Below are 21,965 nucleotides of genomic sequence, written 5' to 3'. Positions count from 1 at the left end.
ATTAAGGTCAGTTTAGAGGTTCTGAGAATAATGTGTACATTTTCATTAGCACTGAACTGTTGGAGGGAACAAGTGAAAATATGGTAAGGACAGCAGAAAATAGGGGAAAAGAGTTTTCAGTAAAATGTAAACACTAGACCAGTTTATTTGGGCATAAAGTAATTTCTTATGTACATCTTAACCCTCTTTCATCATGCATTTTAATGTTTCATTTTATTTTAGTTTAGTTTAAAGCATTTTAAAAGAAAACTATTCTTTTTTTCATAATGGTTACCTCAAAATTTTTGAGAGATAGGAAAGTTTCCTGGAGATCCAGTGGTTAGGACTCAGTACTTCACCTGCTGTGGCCTGGGTTCTCTCCCTGGTTTGGAAACTAAGATCACACAAGAGAAAAAAAACAAAACAAAACTGAGGGATAAAACATAATATCTCTTTTTAATATTTTAATGTACAAATATCTATCTATTCATCTAACATCTAAATTGCTAGCAAGGAATCAAGGGAAAGTCACTTAAGGTCTCTGAATATTTTATCATCATCTACAAAATGTCGATGGTTATATCAACCTTAAGAGTTGAATAAACAATCCTGGTACAATCCTTGACACATGTCAGTTACCCAGTGAGGCTGGTAAATAAAAATTTATATTTCTTACTTCTCCTTCATGCTTATACTTTGTCCAGTTTCCAAGCTTTTTTGTCCTACTCACTAAGAAATAATCTGATTTCTTTTTTTCCAGAATTTACATAGTTAAAACTGATATGCTTATGTTCTAATGTTTGATTCCAAAATTCTGAAACCAGTCTTTCATCTGTGACACAGGCTAAAGGATGGAAGATGCCCCCTCCTTACATCACCACCTTCACCCTTTTCCTCTCTTCTCATGCCCCCCATATAGTTACATTCCACTTTGTGTCTGGGGAAATGGGCTGATGACATTGTTTTATCTTCTATAATTTATTGGTTTCATGTGAAAATATAATAATTGTGAAACTGTATTTTATTTGTCATTGCTTCTTCCCACTGTATTATAATTTCTTTCAAGAAGATTTAGGGCTCCCCTAGTGGCTCAGATGGTAAAGAATCTGCCTTTAGTGCAGGAGACCTGGGTTCAATCCCTGAGTTGGGAAGATTCCCTGGAGAAGGGATGGCTACCCACTCTGGCATTCTTGCCAGGAGAATTCAATGGACAGAGGAGACTGGTGGGCTACAGTACATCGGGTCACAAAGAGTTGGGCATGACAGAGCAACTATACTGATAACTGCTAAATGTTTTTCAAGGGATGTTAACATTATCAGAAAATATCATTTAATAAATTATTTCTCATATTTTTCTGTTTTCCAAGGTTTCTGAATATTGTTGCTAACATATGAAAGCACTGGAGAAATGTTTTTGTTTGATATATTCACTCCATAACTATTGTAGTATATGCATTTTTAGGAATACCCATGATATGTTGGTTTATCTTATATTAATTTTCTAAATATCAAACTTTTATGTTTTATTGTTATGGTTTCCTTTCTGATAGGTTTTCTCCCATTTATCTTTCAAAATTTTAATTGAATATATTATATTAATTATTGTCTTTTTAAAGTTTTAAATTTTCCAAAGCTTTTTCTTTATATTACTTAGCATTTCCTTTATATAACACTATATTTGCCACTGTGATCTAAAAACTTCTCAAGTTTCTCTGAAGATATGAATAATTTTTATTAAGGTTTCTTATATCTTTCTCAATAATTTTTAATTGTGTCTATTTGTGTATCTCTCTTTCACTTGAAAAATTCCTCAAAAGTCTGATAACCTGTGGTCTTAGAGCAATATTATGAAGCTGTAAGTACTGCAACCTCTTTTTTAAGAAAAGCATTCTGAGTTTGCTCACTGATGGAATTTTCTCTAGAGAGTATGCCCACTCATTTACATTTAGAAGACTCCCAGGTTGTTCTTTCTCCTTCTCCAGTTAAGTGAAGGAATAATTGTTTCTCAAAATTTTTTATTCCCAAACTTTCTGAACTCTCACATCCATGATTCCTTTCTCAAGTTTCTTCTCTACTTTCACTATCTTTTCTTATTATTATGTGAGATGAGTTTTATGATGAACATGTGCTAAAATATGTGTTCATAGCCCCACACTTATTGAGAAACGGGAAGAATTTTAATAAATAAAGCAAAAAGAAAAAAAGAATGAGAGGGAAAGGTGTCAAAAAGCAAAATATAATGCTATATAAACTTTGAGAAGCAGATGAACAGAATGCATGTCTTCTTCAGGAGAGCTTGAGCTGAATTATGGAAACCACAGTGAAATTAGAGAGTTGATTTTCAGGAAAAGGGTCTGATTTAACTAGAGCATTCAGAAATTGGGTGAAGAGGAAGACAATGGCTTGACACAAATGCTATTTGGTAATAAGGTTCATGGTAGACTCCTGAAACAAAGAAACACATAATGATATTTGCCATCTAAGAAAACTGATTTGTTAGTTTTGTGCAAGCATAACTAAAAAAGGGTAGGTCTGCAACATGAACTGATGGACTACCTCACTTTCAGGGGTATCAGCGCTTAAATACAAAGAAAAAAAATTGTTCTATAAAGGTTATAAAGATGTATTCAAATATAGGTCTATAATTTATGCAATTATACTGATTTTCTATGCATATATTTAAAGTGTAAGTTCTGACTTTGATGTTACTTGAATTTATGTAGAGAAATAAAATATCTGTATCCTAAGAACATCACTGGAGAAATACATTATTCTCACAAATTCATAGATTTCTATAAAACATTTTGTAAACAGATACTTGTGTAACCAAGACTTTATTGTCAGGCAAACAGTGGGCATATTTTTTTTTTTCAAAAGAGGTAAGATAATTTCTTTTTAATGTATGCACTGTGTTTTTATAAATAAATCAGTTTCACTAAAATAATAAAGATAGCTTATTGCTCTATACATAATATATGTCTGTCTTTAGGGAAACACTAAATGAACACTTCATGGAAAATTACAACAAAACATCTACTGATTTCATCTTATTGGGGTTATTTCCACCATCGAAAGTTGGGCTATTCACCTTCATTCTCATCATTCTGATTTTTCTAATGGCTTGGCTTGGCAATTTATCGATGATCCTTCTCATTCTCCTGGACATCCATCTCCACATACCCATGTATTTCCTACTTATTCAACTCTCCTTCATTGACCTGAACTACATTTCCACCATTGTCCCCAAAATGGCCTCTGATTTTCTGTTTGAAAACAAGTCTATCTCCTCCATTGAGTGTGGGATTCAGAGCTTTTTCTTCTTGACTTTAGGAGGTGCCGAAGCATTAATATTGGCATCTATGGCCTATGATCGTTATGTGGCTGTTTGCTTTCCTCTCCACTATCCTGTTCGTATGAGCAAAAAAGTGTGTGTCCTTATGATAACAGGATCTTGGATAATGGGCTCTATCAACTCTTGTGCTCACACCATATATGTCCTCCATCTCCCTTATTGCCGATCCAGGGCCATCAATCATTTCTTCTGTGATGTCCCAGCCATGGTGAATCTGGCTTGCATGGACACTTCAGTTTATGAATACACAGTGTTTGTGAGCACTGTCTTCTTCCTTGTGCTGCCTTTCATTGGTATTGCCTATTCCTATGGCCATGTTCTCATTGCTGTCTATCACATGCACTCAGCAGAAGGAAGGAGAAAGGCCTATTCAACTTGCAGTACCCACCTCACTGTGGTGACTTTCTACTATATGCCCTTTGCTTACACGTATCTACGCCCAAGATCCCTTCGATCTCCAACAGAGGACAAGGTTCTGGCTGTCTTCTACACTATCCTGACCCCAATGCTTAATCCCATCATCTACAGCCTGAGAAACAAGGAGGTGAAGGGAGCCCTGAGGAGAGTGATTCACAGAATCTATTCTGTAAAAATGGATACAAACTATCTACCTTAGTCTGCAGGCTTCAGTTAGTCAATTTAGTTCTGTGTCATCATAAAGAAAAGTGATATTTCATTTTGAAAGTAAAGGAACTGAAATTAATAGAGATGTTTAAAAAATTGAAGTTTTTTGCATAATAATTTTATATTCTAAGGCTTAATTTTTGTTCTGTTATGTGATCCAGTTTTTTTTCCATCAAGAAAAAGAAAATGTATTTTCAATTAATTTGTGGGAAAAAAAAGTTTTACTAACATGTATGAGTAAAAATACCTGAACTAGTGAGAACAGTCAACATATAAATTGTACAATACTTTTTAATCTCCCAAAATTAGGACTGAAAAACAACAAACAATTTAGGGTGGACCTGATCTAACTGGTAACAAAACAACACTTATATATTAATGTATGCCTTCTGATTTTATTAAAGTATAATTGACATATAAAATTGCATATTTTTGAGGTCTCCAGCCTGATGATTTGATATACATGTTGTTGTTGATGTTTAGTTGCTCAGTTGTGTCCAACACTTTTATAACCCCGTGGATTGTAGCCTTCTAGGCTTCTCTATGTATGGAATTTCCCAGGCAAGAATACTCAAGTGGGTTGCCATTTCCTTCTCCAAGGAATATTCTTGACCCAGGAATTGAACCCATGTCTCCTACATTGAAGGCGAATTCCTTACCGCTAAGCCACTGTGGAATCTTTCTGATATACATATGCATTGTGCAATCATTACCACAATCAAGCTAATTAACATAATCTATCCATCACCTTACATAGTGCATTTTTAATGAGCACTGTCTATTCTCAGAATTTACAGTAAATTCCCAGAATTTATTGTCTCAGCATCTTTCAAATATATATTAGAGTACAATAATTTACTATACTCACCCTATTCTATATTAGATCTTCAGAACTCTCTGAGCTTGTGTATCTGAAACTGTGTACACTTTGACTAAAAAGATCCCATTTCCCTCCTTCCTCAGTCCCTGGTAAACACAATTTTACTTTTTAAGAAAGAGTTTTAACTTTTTTACATTCCACATAGGTGATAGCATGCAGTATTTGTCTTTGTGCATCTTGGTGAACATATCTTTGACTATTGTCCTCCAGGTTCATCTATTTTGTCATAGTGATACAATTTTATTCTTCTCTAAGGTGGAGTGATAGTCCCACTGTAAGATATTTACCACATTTTCTTTATCCACTCACCCACTGATGGACACTTAGGCTATTTCCATGTCTTGGCTATTGTGAATAGTGTGGAAGGAAACTGGAGAGTGGATATATCTGTTGGCGATAGTGATTTCATTTCATTTGGATATATACCCAGAAGTGAGATTTCTAGATCATATGTTAGCTCAATATCAACATTTTTTGAGAAAACTTCATACTGTTTTCCATAATAATTGCAACTTTACATTCCAGTAACAGGGTGAGAAATTTGAAGTGATGATATGAATTTTAATACTTTTATATGCTTATCAATAAAGCATTTAGTGTTTATTAGAGTGTTAACTGGATAAAAACTTAGTTCATAGAATGGGAATTGGTTATAAACTTTCTCTCCAAATGAAAAATAAGGGGAATTTTTCCATCACAAGCAGCCAGTGATGACATTGTAATAACACAGAAAAATGTAATAATCTCTTGCTGTTCAAGGATTTATCTCATCTCTCTTAACTATATGACTCTAAAATTTGAAGAAATTTTAAAAAATATCACTAACAATATTCAGTTCAGTTCAGTTGCTCAGTCATGTCTGACTCTTTGTGACCCCATGGACTGTAGCACACCAGGCCTCCCTGTCCATCACCAACTCCTGGAGTCAACCCAAACCCATATCCACTGAGTCGGTGATGACATCCAACCACCTCATCCTCTGTTGTCCCCTTCTCCTTCTGCCCTCAATCTTTCCCAGCATCAGAATCTTTTCAAATGAATCAGCTCTTCACATCAGGTGGCCAAAGTACTGGAGTTTCAACTTCAACATCAGTCCTTCCAATGAACACTCAGGACTGATCTCCTTTAGGATGGACTGGTTGGATCTCCTTGCAGTCCAAGGGACTCTCAGGAGTCTTCTCCAACACCACAGTTCAAAAGCTTCAATTCTTTGGCACTCAGCTTTCTTTATAGTCCAACTCTCACATCCATACATGACCTCTGGAAAAACCATAGCCTTGACTAGATGGACCTTTGTTGGCAAAGTAATGTCTCTGCTTTTTAATATGCTGTCTAGGTTGGTCATAACTTTCCTTCCAAGGAGTAAGCATCTTTTAATTTCATGGCTGCAATCACCATCTACAAAAAAGACAATTACTGCTTAAGACCAGTTAGCAAACACTAGCACTTCATGTATTATGGGGGACACAGAGACATCTTTCACAAAACAATGAGTCAATATGACAATTTCAAGTTAACATAAAATGTTTGTTCTTTCATTGCAGCAAACAATTGTGTCATTAAAAATTTTAGTATTTTCTACTTGTACATTTTTAATCTCTCTCTTCCTCAGTCCCTGTATTTATAGCCCTACTCCAGATTCTAACCCTCTCTTCATAAGGGTACTTTTTGGCAATATTTTCCAACTGAATCAAAATGAGATTTGGAATTAAACAGGATTAGCATGGATATTTTGGAGAAGGAAATGGTAGCCCACTCCAGTGTTCTTGCCTGGAGAATCCCAGGGATGGCAGAGCCTGGTGGGCTTCAGTCTATGGGGTCGCACAGAGTCAGACATGACTGAAGTGACTTAGCAGCAGCAGCAGCATGGATATTTAACCAAAATACATAGATAAATTTAACCCATTTTAAACTGCTGACATCATACTTAAAAGAATTGAACAACTTATAAAGTCTTTAGAAATTGGCTGAATTATGTTAGAAAACACTACAGTCAGGTGTTATATCCAGTGTGAACATGAGACTGAGTCTTGTGAAGATATGTCCATTATCCCTTCTGAGTGGCATTTAGAGCATCAGAATCATATTATAGGCTTCTCCAGAAATGTGATAAATGTATTTATGTTGTATCCATGTTCCTTTAGAGGTTATTCCCTTACTCTGGTTCTTTGACTGACCCAATTCCAAGTTAAACCCTGCAAGTGAAGGATTGAATGCATAGTGTAAGCATGTATCTTGGCCATAGCAGCAAATCAGGCAGGGAAGTGAGCATTTGTATTCTATCACAGATACTGAAATTCTTATGACACATCAAAAGAAAGTTCAGATTAAAAAAAAAAGTAATAATGATAACTGCATTCTAGACTTTCTGATTAACCAAGAATACACTGCCCACCTTATTTACCTATACATCAGTATAAGGCTTCCATTATAGCTCAGTTGGTAAAGGACCCACCTGCAATGCAGGAGACCCCGGTTCGATTCCTGGGTTGGGAAGATCTGCTGGAGACGGGATAGGCTATCCACTCCAGTATTCTTGGGCTTCCCTTGTGGCTCAGCTGGTAAAGATGCAGGAGACCTGGGTTCGACCCCTGGGTTGGGAAGACCCCCTGGAGAAGGGAAAGGATACCCATCCCAGTATTCTGGCCTGGAGAAGTCCATGGACTGTATAGTACACGGGGTCGCAAAGATTCGGACAGGACTGAGAGATTTTCACTTTCATTTCACGGTTAGTTATAGAGAAGATTGTTTTTGGTACAGTGTCTGAAGAAACAGACACGAAGGGTGGAAAATAAAACATAATTTATGGGTAACCCATAAAGAATATTTTTACTTCTGTTTTGATATACACAATGAAAAGTAGCAGATGAGAGAGACTATCAAAAATTTGTAAAATTCGTGAATCAGCCTTTGTTTCTCTAGGACCTGGAGACCTAATGTGACCCAGAGCTGTGTAGAAAAGCCATTTCTACAATCTAATAACAAACATAACACAATGGCAACAGTACAGGAAAATATCTTACAGTCTGACTTCTCAAAAATGCTGTATCTTTCATATTTCCTCAAATGGTGACATCTCAGTTATCTACTTATTGGATCAGTACAGTGAGATATAGGAATATCTGATAAGATTACTTTTGGTACACTGTCTTAGGAAATAGACATGAGAGATGAAAAAGTAAATATAATTGGCTTTTAATTGTTTGATCAGTTCCCAAATTATTTCTGTGACCCTGTTTGGATAAACTCAATGAAAGGTAGCAGAGGATAGGGATAGAGAAAGAGAAATAAAAATAAAAACTGAGAAAGAAAGAGGGGGATGGGAGACAGGATCTATCAAGTTTTGTGAAATTAGATGATAAGCATTGGTGTCTCTATCGCCTGGTGCCCTAAAGTGACCCAGAGCTTGTAGAAAAGCCATCCCTGAAGTTCAGTAATTAACATGAAGTTGTGGAAACATTACAGAAAAATCTCGCTTTCTGACATCTCAAAGGCTGTGCATCTTTTAAGTTTTCCAGAAAGGTGCCTTTCTGGGGAACATCTCAACTACAATTATTGCTTATTCTCATAGTCTAGGAAAGTCTGGAGTTGATCATGTTACTGTGACTGTAGTCTCCCAACATAAGACTCTGTTCCTTTTCTATTTCTATTTAAGTCCAGACTGACTTGAAATTCCTCTTGGAGTTATATAGCCAAAATACATATTGATGATGTTATGCTCATTAGTGTGAGAAGCAATTATCTCCTTTGAGCTGGTGCATCCCTACACCTGCAGGATCATACAGCACAACTTCCTACCTAAAACTTTCTGCTGTCTTCACACTAAATCGAAGGCATATGTGTGTGCACAGTTGTGTCTGGCTCTTTGCGGCCCCGTGGACTGTAACCCACCAGGATCCTCTGTCCATGGGATTTTACAGGCAAGAATACTGGAGTAGATTAACATTTTCTTTTCCATGGTATCTTCCCAACCCAGGGATTGGGTCTCTTACATTGGCAGTCAGATCCTTTACCACTGGTGCCACCTGGGTAGCAAATTGAAGGCAGTTGTCTGTATAAACTGGCATGACTCACAATTTTTTTTTATTATTATCATCATTCCATGGATCACTTACTGTTTTATCTTTCTAAAAAACTGCAATCAGTACTTCACGAATCATCCATGTGTTCTCTTTCATTTTCTATCTCCTTAAAAGTAACCCTTTTTATAATTTGTGTTGGCATAGAATCATTAATCCACTCAAATTTTTGTATAGATCATGTGCTTTTTTGCTTCTTCTCTTAAACATTATGTCTGCTAATATTTACTTGCACTTTTGTAGGTTATTAGTTTGCCTTGCTACTTAATACCTCATCTGGTAGCTAACCTCTATTTACTTACACATTTTTATTAATGGACATATTTGAATACTGTAGGGTTTAATGATTACAAATTCTTCTGCTATGAATATTTTTGAAGGTGCATTTTGGATGTCTTTGGAAGTAATCTCAGTGTGGAAGTTCTAAGTCATTGGACATGCTTTTATCCCCCAACCCCTGGTTTATTGAGGCAAAATTCTTATACACACAAACACACACACACAATGCACAAAATTATTTGATATACATATAAACCTTTAACTGTTAATCATCAGTGGCTTGTTCTTTTCTTCATAATATGCCCAGAACTTTTCTACTGAGTATTTTTTCTGTCTTCAAAGTTGTTGCATCTCAAAAGCACATCTTGAATATCCATAGCATGTTGTATTACCACACAGTTAATAGAATTAGCTTGCAAAAATTTCTACCAAAAATATGGGCTGCTGATTGTGATTGCCTACTATTAGGAAAATTCATGGGAGAAGAAAAGATTTTTCGTTTTAATTCTTTATTATCAAAACATATTTCACCCTGTTTATGTAATTTTATTAAAAAAATTAGACATCTGTAGTCTATTAAATACAAGTATCATAGTATGGGAATGTTTTTATTTTATGATTTCATGGATTTTTTTTTTCATGGATATTTTTTAAAAAATTTTATGAAAATATTTGTCACCTGGATTTGGGCAACACTGAATGGTGTTTCATTTTCAACATGGGTAAATGTGATTATTCACTGAGTTGTGTGATTTTATGAATAATTCAAATGGACTGACACAGAAATTTTAAAAATATGGAGAATAATAAAAATTCATGATTTTATTTACATTTCAAGTTTTTTTTTTCTTCTTCTCTATGATAAACCAAGTGCTATGACTCTATACCATGCTTGATTTTTGTGGTGTTTTGTGGGGAGGTATTAGCATTCAATACTCACTTCTTTTTGATGTATTCAAAAGGGAGTAAAGGGGTATTTCAGAATTAATTCATTCTGTGGTTTTGCTGAGAAATGCTGCAGTACTGCTCTGAATCAGCACAGGGCTATGACAACCTGTTCACACATGATGATTGTGTCAGGAAGATGGTGGAATAAAAGATTACAGCCTTCATCACTTACAAAAACATGAATGCTTTCCATGCACAAAGATATCAACACAAGAGCTCTGGTTTCCAAAGGAGGGATTATAGCACTCAGATGGAGTACAGAGATGGGAAAAGACACATTGATGAGGGTAGGAAGAATTGTTTAGCTGTTCATTCTTTCCCTTGTATAGTGAAGCACAGGAATAAGAGAGGTTATTCCTCTTTCAAGTTCTACTATTGAGGAAAAAATGTCAAATGAACATACAGTTTTTGACCATACACTTTTAATGTAGACCTGAACATCAAACCCACCCACCCATGGAACATGTGAGCAAACCTACCCTAGATAGCTGCCTGCTGACCTGTTCAAAATCTCTGACTAGGCTTACTACAGAAATTTCCCTGTCAAATCTGGTCTATAAAAAATGAAAATAGTGATTACTTCTTCAGTTACACAAACACCAATTCAAGGCTACCAGTTTCATGAGGGTCAGAGGGACATGACATTCCTAAACTAAAAAATGAAGCACACACAATTGACCCTAAAGAAATGGAGATCTAAAACCTGCCCAGCAGAGAATTCAGAATATTTGTCTTAAGGAGAGTTTAGTGAACTAAAAGTGAACACAGAGAACTGAACAAAATAAGAGCAGTATTTGAACAAAATCAGAGTTTTAGCAAAAAGTTTTAAACCCATATAAAAGAACCAAACAAATTCTAGAACTGAAGAAAACAGTGACTAAGCTCGGGAAAAAAAAAAAAATCAGTAAAGACAAACAGCAGACTTGATTAATCCAAAGAATGAATGAGTAAGCTCAAAGTCAGAATAACACAAAGAATAGAGAACAAAAAGAAGCTTAAAAGTGCTACAAAAATTATAAAGTTTTGTATGCAAACAATGTACAAGTTATAGGAACCCCAGAAGGAGCAGAGAAAGAGAAAGGATGCAGAAAGTATATTTAAAGTAATAAGGATAAAAAAAAAAAATAAACTTCCCAAATCTGAGGAGATAAATCAGCATTTAAATCCATTAAGCCCAAAGAATTCAAAATAAATTAAACATAAAGAAGCCTTTAATAGACACACTATAGTTCAAAAATCAAATATACTTAAAATTATTTTTAAACATTTAAACTAGATCAATATTACACTACCAATAAAAGATGTAGTTATTTCACTTACTATACACTATGAGGAATGTAGAACATTTAAGGTATTACATGCAGTAAAATACACTATGGAATATATTCTAAATATCATTGCACCAAAGTATTATCATCATTTTTATTATTAGTTTAACAAGTAAAAGGGCATTCCCAGGTGGCATAGTGGTAAAAAATTCACCTCCTAATGCAGGAGACAAAGATGAAGTTTCGATCGCTGAGTGGGGAGAATCGCCTACGGTAGGAATTGCAAACCCCTCCAGTATTCTTGCCTGGAAAATTCCATGGACAGAGGATCCTGGGGGGCTACAGACCATGGGGTCCCAAAGATTTGGACACTACTGGGCACAACACAGTGCTACATCCTAAACAAGTAAAAACTGTTTTATAGTTTAATTTTTTTCCAACAAAATAGAAACAACTGAAAATATGTAATACATAAAATCAGTGAAAGATAACTCCCATATGTGTAATATGTTTAATTGTTCTGCTTGTGTATTTTTATTAAATTAATCACATTCTACTTAATTTAATAAAAGTTGGCTTTTATATTTAAAACTTAAAGGTAAATTAATATATGTAGATATATTATTATCGTCCAATTATAAACTGCAATATATATAAAATAGATGATCTAAAAGACTTTAGAGACATAATGATATTGGATTATATAAATAGATGTGTTTGTTTCCTTCTTCACTGACTGGACCCTTAACTCACTTGTGAAAACATCTAAAAAATTTAAAAGAGTTACTTCCCCAAACTTGGCATATGGCCATCCTGGGCATAACGTACATACTAAGTCTCAGTGGAAATTTCTAAATGAATACAAGAACAATAATAATAACAAGCATTAGACTAAATCTCCTGATAAAATAGTCTTAGAATCATTGTTGCTCCTGAGCTTTAATTAGGTTTACGTGTCAGTTGTAGAGATGATAGATTAATAGGTACACTTGTTTGGATAATTCAAAGAAGCCTACCATTCTGCTGTCAGCTGACCAAGCCATTGGATTTGTGAGAATGCAGAGATACAAGGTACTAATACTAACTGAAGGAGCCTGGTGGGCTGCCGTCTATGGGGTCGCGCAGAGTCAGATGCGACTGAAGTGACTTAGCAGCAGCAGCAGCAGCAACACAGACGAGGAAAGACTCTTTAACAAGTGCTTAAGATAAGTTTATTCAGAATTATGATCTTTTGTTTATAATAAAGAATGAATACATCCAGGCCTCCCATTAGCCAGGGAACTCTGAAAAGAATATTTTATTTAACTGAGGTTTGCTTAGACAAGAGAACAAATAATTTCTACTAAATTATGTATCCTTAAAATAGGGAATGTGTGTATACCCATGGCAGATTTATGTTGATGTATGGCAGAAACCAACACAATATTGTAAAGCAATTATCTTCCAATTAATTTTTTTTAATTAAAAAAAAAAGAAATAGATGGACTGTTTGAGCATTTATACACAGCCATGCTACAATGCTGTCATTCTAAATAAATAATGACAATCTAAAAATTCTTAATATAAAAATTTAAATTGATTTATAAGTCAATTTTTAGGAACCATCATTGACTTAATATGACTAATGCATCCAAAGATCTCCCAGTAAAACTGATCTAGTAACTCGGTTTGCTGATTTCCAAGCCTCTACACATGACTAAAGCAAGTCAGGTTGAGGAAGGTCTAGGCATTTACAATATTTCAGGGATCTTAAGAAGAGAGGTGGTGATACACATTTCTCTGACATTTCGTCTTGTGCTTTAGACAATTTTAAAAGTAGAATCAAATTTTTTTTATAAAAATCAAATTTTTTAAATAAAAAAATCAAAATTTTTATAACCCTTTCAGCAAAACCAATTAAAAATCGTTCCTGAGTGAATATACATTCTTGCTGTACTTCTGTAAATACTCTACCAGTTTTATTTTTAAGAATGATCTTTGGGGGTAGTTTTGATCAAAAGTGAGTACACTGTAGGATAAAAAATTTGCTTCAGTGGAAGATTCAGCATTATCCAGATTCTAGAGGACACTATTTTTTCATATCTTGAAGATTCAATTTTTTATCTTTTTACTAATTAAACTATAGCTTTAAAATTGTAGGTTTTATAAAATATATGAGCCACTACAATGAGACTTTTTTCAGCATTTTATCTTCAACTCTATAAGCATAGGATAGAAAAGGTCAGCCATGAAATTGATGCATATTGATGTAAGAGTTGGTCAGTTGTAATTCAATTTGAAAATTGGGCAGCACTTGGATGGTTTTATCCATCATTTAAGTATGAATATATACAGTCTAATTTGGACAGCTGATAATATGGTTGTTGCTTTGTAAGTGAATTTTCTTAAGTAGGGACAATTTTGTATTGGGAGTAAAACATGAATTGCATTGTATTTAGAGGTTCTGAGATGCCATTTTTTGGTAATATAGTATGTGAACTTGTTGTGAGGTCAAGTGATATAATTAAATAGAATATGTCAGAATGAGTTAACACTGAATTAACTTGATCTACCACGTGTATAGAATTTCTATATTAATTACTTCATTTTCTTTTTATTCTTTTTTCATTTACAGTTCTTTTTTGTGTTTATGAATAAAAAGTAGTGCACCCCACTTTCAGATTAATTAACTCAAAGTGTTTAATATTTGAAGTATAAGATAGGGGATATAGGACATGCATTTAGGTAGATGAATACATAGACAGACAGACAGACAGATAACTGAGAATCCAGCTATCCAAATGATATATTTTAAGGTAAACTCACTTCAAATCTCTGAATCTCATTTAATCTCCTATAAAATGTCAGTGGTAATTTCAAGGTCAAGTTATTATGGTCAAGATTAGATACAATTTAATCCTAGAATATATTGTGACACATTCCATGTGCCAAACTATGAAGTTGGTCAATAAAAGATTCCAACTTCTCTTCTCTGGTCAGTCTAGATTTAAGCTTTTTTTTTTTTTTCACCCTCAAACAAAACTCAGCATTATTCTCTGCTATGTTTTTTCTCCTTTAGATATCATCATGGCTGATGCCTGGATTGCAAATGTTTTTAAAGCAATCTTTCAAATCAAAGAGTTTGAAAATGTTTTGTAAATTGAAATGGGTTATTTATTGTTCTTCCAATGGATAAAACCACAATGAAAAAGGAAAAAAAAATAAGCTACTTGAATTGCTTTTATCTAAGAAAAAATGTATCTCTCCATTTTAGACCTTGAAGAATTCAAGGCTGATGTGAAAGTTGAGACTGCTTCCCTGTCACATGCAGGGGTCTTTTATGTAATGGGACAGAACTCTATAGCAATGCAACATCAATATCCAAAGAGTACTCCATTGGTGGTCATGATACATGGAATCAAATATGAGATATGATGCTGTCTTCATTTTTTTCCATTTGGCATTTTTTTTTCACCTTTAGACTGTGAAAATATTAACTACCTCATGGAAACATTTTTGAAAATGCCTGTATAAGATATAATAGATGGGAATGATCATAATTTCATTGGTAATTTCAAATATCTTTTACTTTTCAATAATTAAATAACTATTATAAATTGTATACCATGGGATATTTTAGCATGTTATATCATGTTAAATCCAAACACTATTTATAAAATATATAATGTTTCCCCTTTTTTTTGCCAAGTTGTCATAAGCCACATATTACTGGAATATTATTTTCTCTACATATGTTTAGGAACCTGCCATAGGTTTTATACAATATATATGGTGTTGCAAATATAGAATAATTTCAGTTACAGTTAAACATATTTTTATTTATTTTTGTAAATATATGTACTTTAATATTTACCATTTTATTCATTTTTAAGTGTATAGATCAGTGACATTAAGTACATGGACAGTCCTGTGCAAACATTACCCACAAGACCCCAGAATATTTTTATCTTACCCAACTGAAACTCTGTATCCAATAAACACTAATATTCCATTTTTCCTACCTCCCAGTCTCTAGCAACCCCGATTCCACTTTCATTTCTATTAATTTTACAACCCTGAGTAATCCAAGTGTGTTGAATCATGTGTGTGACTTGTTATAAATGGCTTATTTTACTTAGCATAATATCTGCAAGATTCATTCATTCTTATATGTAAGATAGTCTTCTTTCTTTTAAGGACTGAATAATATTCATATACATTCATACATACATATATGCAAAATATTTGTATGTTTGTGTGTGGACATTTTTGTTGGTGGACATCTGTGTTACTTCCACCAGTTAGCTATTGAGAACAAACTTTCTAGGAACATGGGTGTACAAATACTTGTTCTAGACTCTGCTTTCATTTATTTTGGGTATATACTCAGAAATACAATTATTGAATCACATGCTGTTTCTATGTTTATTGTTTAAAAAAAATTACAATAGCACTTTCTACAGTGGTTACACCATTTTGCATTCCCACCAGCATTGCACATGTCTAATTTTTCACATCCTTGGCAACACTTATTTTCAGTTTATTTGATATAAGGTATCACTTAAGGGTGAGAAGTGGTATCTCATTGTTCTTTTGGTCTGAATTTTCCTAATAATTTGTGATACAGAGGATCTTTTTTATTCTTTTGGCCACTTTTTAATCTTTTTTCTTTTTGGAAAAATGTTTATTCAAGTGCTTTCCCCATTTTCATATTAGTTTCTCTGATGTCACTTAGTTGTGTAGTTTTTCATATGTTCCTTATATCAATTCATTGTCTGATACATGTTTTGAAAATATTTTTCTGTGAGTTGGTTATTCACTCAACTTGTTAAGTTCTTCAATGCACAGATTTTTTTTTAAATTTTGATAACATCTAACTTATCTATTTTTGTATCTGTTGTTGTTACATGTGATTTTAGTGTTGTATCCAAGAAAGCACAACTAAATTCAATGGCATGAAGCTTTCCCACAGTGTTTCATCTAGCAGTTTATCCTTTTAGCTCTGTATTTAGCCACTTTGACCCAGTTAATTCTTATATATGATGTAAGACATTGACCCAATTTTATTAATTGCATGTGAGTATCCACTTTTCCCAAGAGCATTTGATAGAACGACATTCCCATAGAATGGTTGAGAGACGCTTTTCAAATTCATTTGATCACATATTTGAAGATTAAAGACTTTTTCTGATATTTCATTTTATTTTGTTGGTTTAAATCTGTCTTTATGCCAGTATTTTATTGTTTTTATTACCACAGCTTTATAGTAAGTTTTAAGTCAGAAGATTGTGTTCTTCAAATATTTTATAAGATTTCTTTCCACTTTTCTAAGTAACTTGAGATTTCAGAAGAATTTTAGGATATATTTTTATATTTCTACCAAAAATTATTGGAATTATAACAGACATTTCATTGCACTTTTGGTTTGCTTATAATAGTATTGCTGTCTTAACAATATTCAGTTTTCTAACCCATATACACAAAATGTTTTTCCATTTACTTGTCTTTTCAACTTCTTTCAGCAATGTTTGGTAAATTTTAGTAAACACATGTTTTGCCTCCTTTATTGGGTTTATTACTAGGCATTTTGTTCTTCATCATGAAGTTGTAACTGTTTCCTTAAATACTCCTTAGTATTATACATTAGCAGTGTATAGAAATATAGCTTATTTTATATCTTGCAATTTTGCTGCATTTATTAGTTAGAACAGATTTTTGGTAGACTCTTTATAATTTTACACATATAAGATTATGTCACCTATGAACTAAGATTACTATACTTCCAGTACTATGCAAATTGAAAGTGTCAAAGTATACACGTTTGCCTTTCTGCCTCGTAAAGCAAAAGCTTTCTCTTTTTCACCATTGAATATCATGTCAATTGTGAGTTCAATTTTTAATCATGCCATAAGCTTTGTATTTTATTTAAGTAAAACAAGAACATGATCTTAATAGCCTATAGAACAAAACAGCAGTTTCATAACTCACCCCTCCTTATCCTTAAGGCAAATATTTTATTTTAATCCATTCCTCTATTGAGCCATGTATTTTTTAGCAATATACTAATTTTCTAGTGCCTAATTATAAATATCAAATACCATCTCTTGACTCTTTGCTATGGACACTGAATGGAGACTTACCCACTCCTTGTACAGCCACCTCCAATGCTTTTTTCTTTCCCAATACTTTCAACATAGTTACATTACATTTTGTGACTGGGGTGGCAAAGTTGACAGTAATTGGCCATCATCTATTATATACTGCTAAAATATAAAAATATAAATTACTGCAAAACCTAAGGATATTTTATCTAGTATTTCTATACAGATAGTTCTTCTCACTATTGGTATTTTCTCTGTCAAGACTCTTTTAGAATTGTGAATTCATAGGCAAAAATGAGAATTTTCCCAAAATATATTATAAAGACATTTAGGATTCTCAAGGAAACACTTTAAATAAAGCATTTTTCTCACTTATGTTTTAGTGATCTGTTTACATAGCTTGAATATGTTGGTTGAAATATATAAATTCTGAAAAAATAGTTTTTTTTTTTAATAATTAACTCCATTACTATTTTGTTATGGGCATTTCTAGGAATAACAGTAATATGTATTGCTTTCTTTCTACTAATTCTCTTAGCCTCATATCCTTTCCAAAGGACAATCTTTTTGTGTTCTTTTGCTGTTTTATTTTCTCTTATTTTGAGATATATATATATATATATATATATATATATATATATATATATTTATCTTGTTTATGAAACTTTTGCTAAATCTTTTATCAATTATTATTTTTTAATTTGACAGAGGCTTTATTACCTGATTTTTTTTATGTATGTCTAATGATATTTCTTTATAGTATGGAATGATAATGTGTCATACATATTTGAAGATACAGGTCTAATTTTAAAATGTAATCATTACTACATTTTCCAATTATTTTATCTCATCATGTATTGTTTATGTGTGTGAATATGTATCAATGTATGTTTGAGTTTGTATATGTGCAGTTGTAGGCATCTTCTTCTTTTAGGTACAGACTTGCTTAAAAGTCTGGTAACACTTGGCTCTAAAATCATATTTGAAAATATAACAGTACATAATCTGTAGAGCTTTTCCACTTGCAATGTCTCTGGAGAATTCTTCTGACCTCCATGCAAAGATTCCTTTTTCCTTTTTCCATTTAATTGACCAATTGTTCCTCTGTTCAAATTTCTTCTTTCAGAGGATCCTAAAATATTCATCTCTAATTGTGCTTTATGCTCACTTGCTCTTTTTTAATTTATAACATATCTATTTGCTATCATCAGAATGACTGGGATTTAGGAGAGAGATATTTTAAATATATGTGCTTAAATTTACACACTAATGTACAGTTAGAAAGAATTTAAAATACAGGAAAATAAAAGGTAAAAAGTAAATGAATAAGATTGCCATCATTGTTTCTCTAACACACAAGAATTAGAGAACTGGAAAGATATAAAACACATGCTGTTTGGCAGAACTTGAGCAGATTCTTGAAAGCTACAAAGTGTGTGATAGATATTCAGACATAGGTTTTATGTTAACCACAGCATTCAGAAATTCCTCTCTTTGGAGGAGGCGGAAGAGACTGACTATGCTTACATGTTACATGACATATGGATTCATTCTCGATTTCATAACAGATGAAACAATTAATAGCTTCACACATGGCACTAGTGGTAAAGAATACACCTGCCGCCAATAGAGGAGATGTTAGAAACATGGATTCGATCCCTGAATTGGGAAGATTCCCTGGAAGAGGGCATGACTACCCACTCCAGTGTTCTTGCCAGAAGAATCCCATGGACAGAAGAGCATGGCAGTCTATGGTCTATGGGGTCACAGAGAATTGGACATGACTGAAGTGACTTAGCACTACGCAGGAACCAACAAATGTTATTCAACTTAAATATGAAAAAAAATTCTTAATTGCCTTAAATAGTTTTTCATAGTAGAATTTTATAGTGTATGCATTTATACTGATTTCCTATGCATATATTTTGAATATGACATCAACTATTGATATTAATTTAGCTTTGTAGATCAGTAAAACATACTTATCCTAATGACATAGTAATAATATTTTTTAAAGTAATTTTAAAGATTTCTTGGAAACACTTTGGTGAAAAATGTTTACATTTTCAAATTTTAATCATTGGCTCAAAACTAAGATTTCTTTTTTGTAAAATTTATAAAATCAGTCCACCTTTTAAGAGCTGTAACATTTTAAATAATGTAACAAAATAGCTTATCATTTTATATTTAACTCACTTGCCTTTGTGTCTGCCTTTTAGGAAAAATAATATGTATGACCCTTGGAAACTTATAATCAACCATCAACTGATTTCATCTTATTGGGGTTGTTCCCCCTTCAAGACTTGGCTCGTTTCTTTTTATTCTCATTGTTCTCATTTTCCTAGTGGCTCTGTTTGGCAACCTCTTTACTATCCTTCTCATCTTTCAGGACATTCATCTCCACACACCCATACTTAGTCAGCTCCCCTTTATTTACCTAAATTACATCTCCACCATTGTCCCTAAAATGGCCTGCAATTTTCCCCTTGGAAATAACTCTCTCCTTCACCGGATGTGGAATGCAGAGCTTCTTCTTCATGACTTTAGCAGGTACAGAAGCATTGTTGTTGACATCTGTGGCTTATGATCGTTATGTGGTGATTTGCTTTCCTCTTCACTATCCCATCAGAATCAGCAGAAGAATGTGTGTGTTGATGATAATAGGATTACGGATAATGGGTCTATCAACTTTAGTGCCCACACCATATACGCCTTCCAAATCTCTTAGTGCAGTCCAGGGCCATCAATCATTTCTTCTGTGATGTCCCAGCCATGTTGACTCTGGCCTGCATTGACACCTGGATCTATGAGTACACAGTATTTGTGAGCACAAGCTTCTTTCTTTTATTGCTTTTCACTGGTTTTGCTTTTTCCTATGATCATGTTCTCCTTGCTGTTTATCACATGCAGTCAGCTTAAGGGAGGAAGAAAGCTTATTCAACTTAGCACCCATCTTACTGTGGTAACATTTTACTATATGTCCTTTGCCTACACTTATCTACACTCAAAATCCTTTGATCTCCAACAGAGGACAAGGTTCTGGCTGTCTTTTACACCATCCTCACCCCAATGCTCAACCCTGTTATCTATAGCCTGAGAAACAAGGAGGTGATGGGAACCCTGAGATTAAGAGAATCTGCTCTGTGAAAATATAGCATCTTTTGACATGAGTGCCCAGGGCTTGTGTGTGTCTGTATACACATACAAGTGAACAGTAATTTGAAATATCATTTTATTGTTATTCTAATCATTAAATTCAAGGACAAAAATTAATCTAGAGGAGAAGAAGCTTACTCATATCTAGACAATATTATGTTGTAAATATATATATGAAAGTATCTCATTATATATACACATATATATGTATACATATAATTTCAAGCCTTATCCTTTTTACTTCATTGTATATTTTTCCTAATCAATTTCAAACATTTATTTTTTCTATGTAAAAATAATTTCAATTTTAAAATTATTTTAATTTTAATCAAATATATATTTAATCTGGTATCTTAAATATTTCCTTCAAATTTCTTGTAATTTGTGGACTTTGTATGAGAAACTAGAAGCAAATTAGTTTCAAATATCTGTTCATTTTATCCCTATATCTTCAATTATACAGTAAACTGATGTTTCCTAAAACTTTATATGAAAGGCATGTTCTTTCCATTAGCGATCTTTCAGGTTAATTTTAAATCTTAATATAACCTTTAAATATTATTTCTAATTCTATACCTACAAATATTTTCTTTGCAGTGCTTCAACAGTTTTTAAAATTATAGATTTGGGAGTCTTTGTTGAATGCTAAATATTCCCTGATATACTTCATTGCAATGATTATGTGTGCACACATATCTGTAATAATTAACTGATAATTTTATTGCTCAAGTTCCCTATTTCCTGTCCTGGGACTCAAGTGAGATAGTTAATAATTTTGTTGATGACACAGAATTGAGTCTGGATTGGAACATTGATTTGTTTTCATCCTCACCATTGATTGCTGCTCCTTCCAGGCAAAATTGCTCTCTCTCTAGGTAGTGACAGTTTCCATTGCTGTTGCAGCTGCAGCTGCCATTGTCAGCACAATGAATTCTGGCGCCTATCCCAACCCTGCCACTCCTTTGGGATCTTGTGGTACCCTGTACAGAGATGTATATGTAATATGGGGAGATGAGGTCAGTGACTTCATATGCATGCTTCCTGAGTCCACATGTACACTTTCTGCTGGTGGATCAAAACTACACAACAATTCTGCCACCTTTTCTCACAGGCATCCCCAGAAATAAAATTATAAAGAATTTCAAGATAATGTTACTGATCCAGGCTCATCTGCATGACTCTCTGAAAATGAAATGCTGAGACAAAGAGGCTTAGAGAAGAGAAAGAATTCATCCACAGGTAGCCAAGAGGGAGAAGTAGAGAACAAGTTTCAGATTTATCTCCCCAAAGCCAAGGGGCTAGATTTATTTAAGGAATAAC

General features: G+C 33.5%; 1 protein-coding gene and 1 pseudogene across 1 annotated transcript; both read left to right on the top strand.

The window, feature by feature from the left end:
* Nucleotides 1-2,990: 2,990 nt before the first annotated feature.
* On the top strand, nt 2,991-3,947 carry LOC122440861 (olfactory receptor 2L8-like). Its single transcript, XM_043467547.1, has one exon. It carries the CDS (start codon nt 2,991-2,993, stop codon nt 3,945-3,947), a length of 957 nt encoding a protein of 318 aa, XP_043323482.1.
* A 5,964-nt stretch (nt 3,948-9,911) lies between these two features.
* Nucleotides 9,912-20,636, top strand: LOC122440860 (annotated as a pseudogene).
* Nucleotides 20,637-21,965: the final 1,329 nt, after the last annotated feature.

This window comes from Cervus canadensis, chromosome 4 (genome assembly GCF_019320065.1).
Source record: "Cervus canadensis isolate Bull #8, Minnesota chromosome 4, ASM1932006v1, whole genome shotgun sequence".
Taxonomy (NCBI): Eukaryota; Metazoa; Chordata; class Mammalia; order Artiodactyla; family Cervidae; genus Cervus; species Cervus canadensis.
Note: the sequence above shows the minus strand (reverse complement) of the source record. Positions and strands in the feature narration are given on the sequence as shown.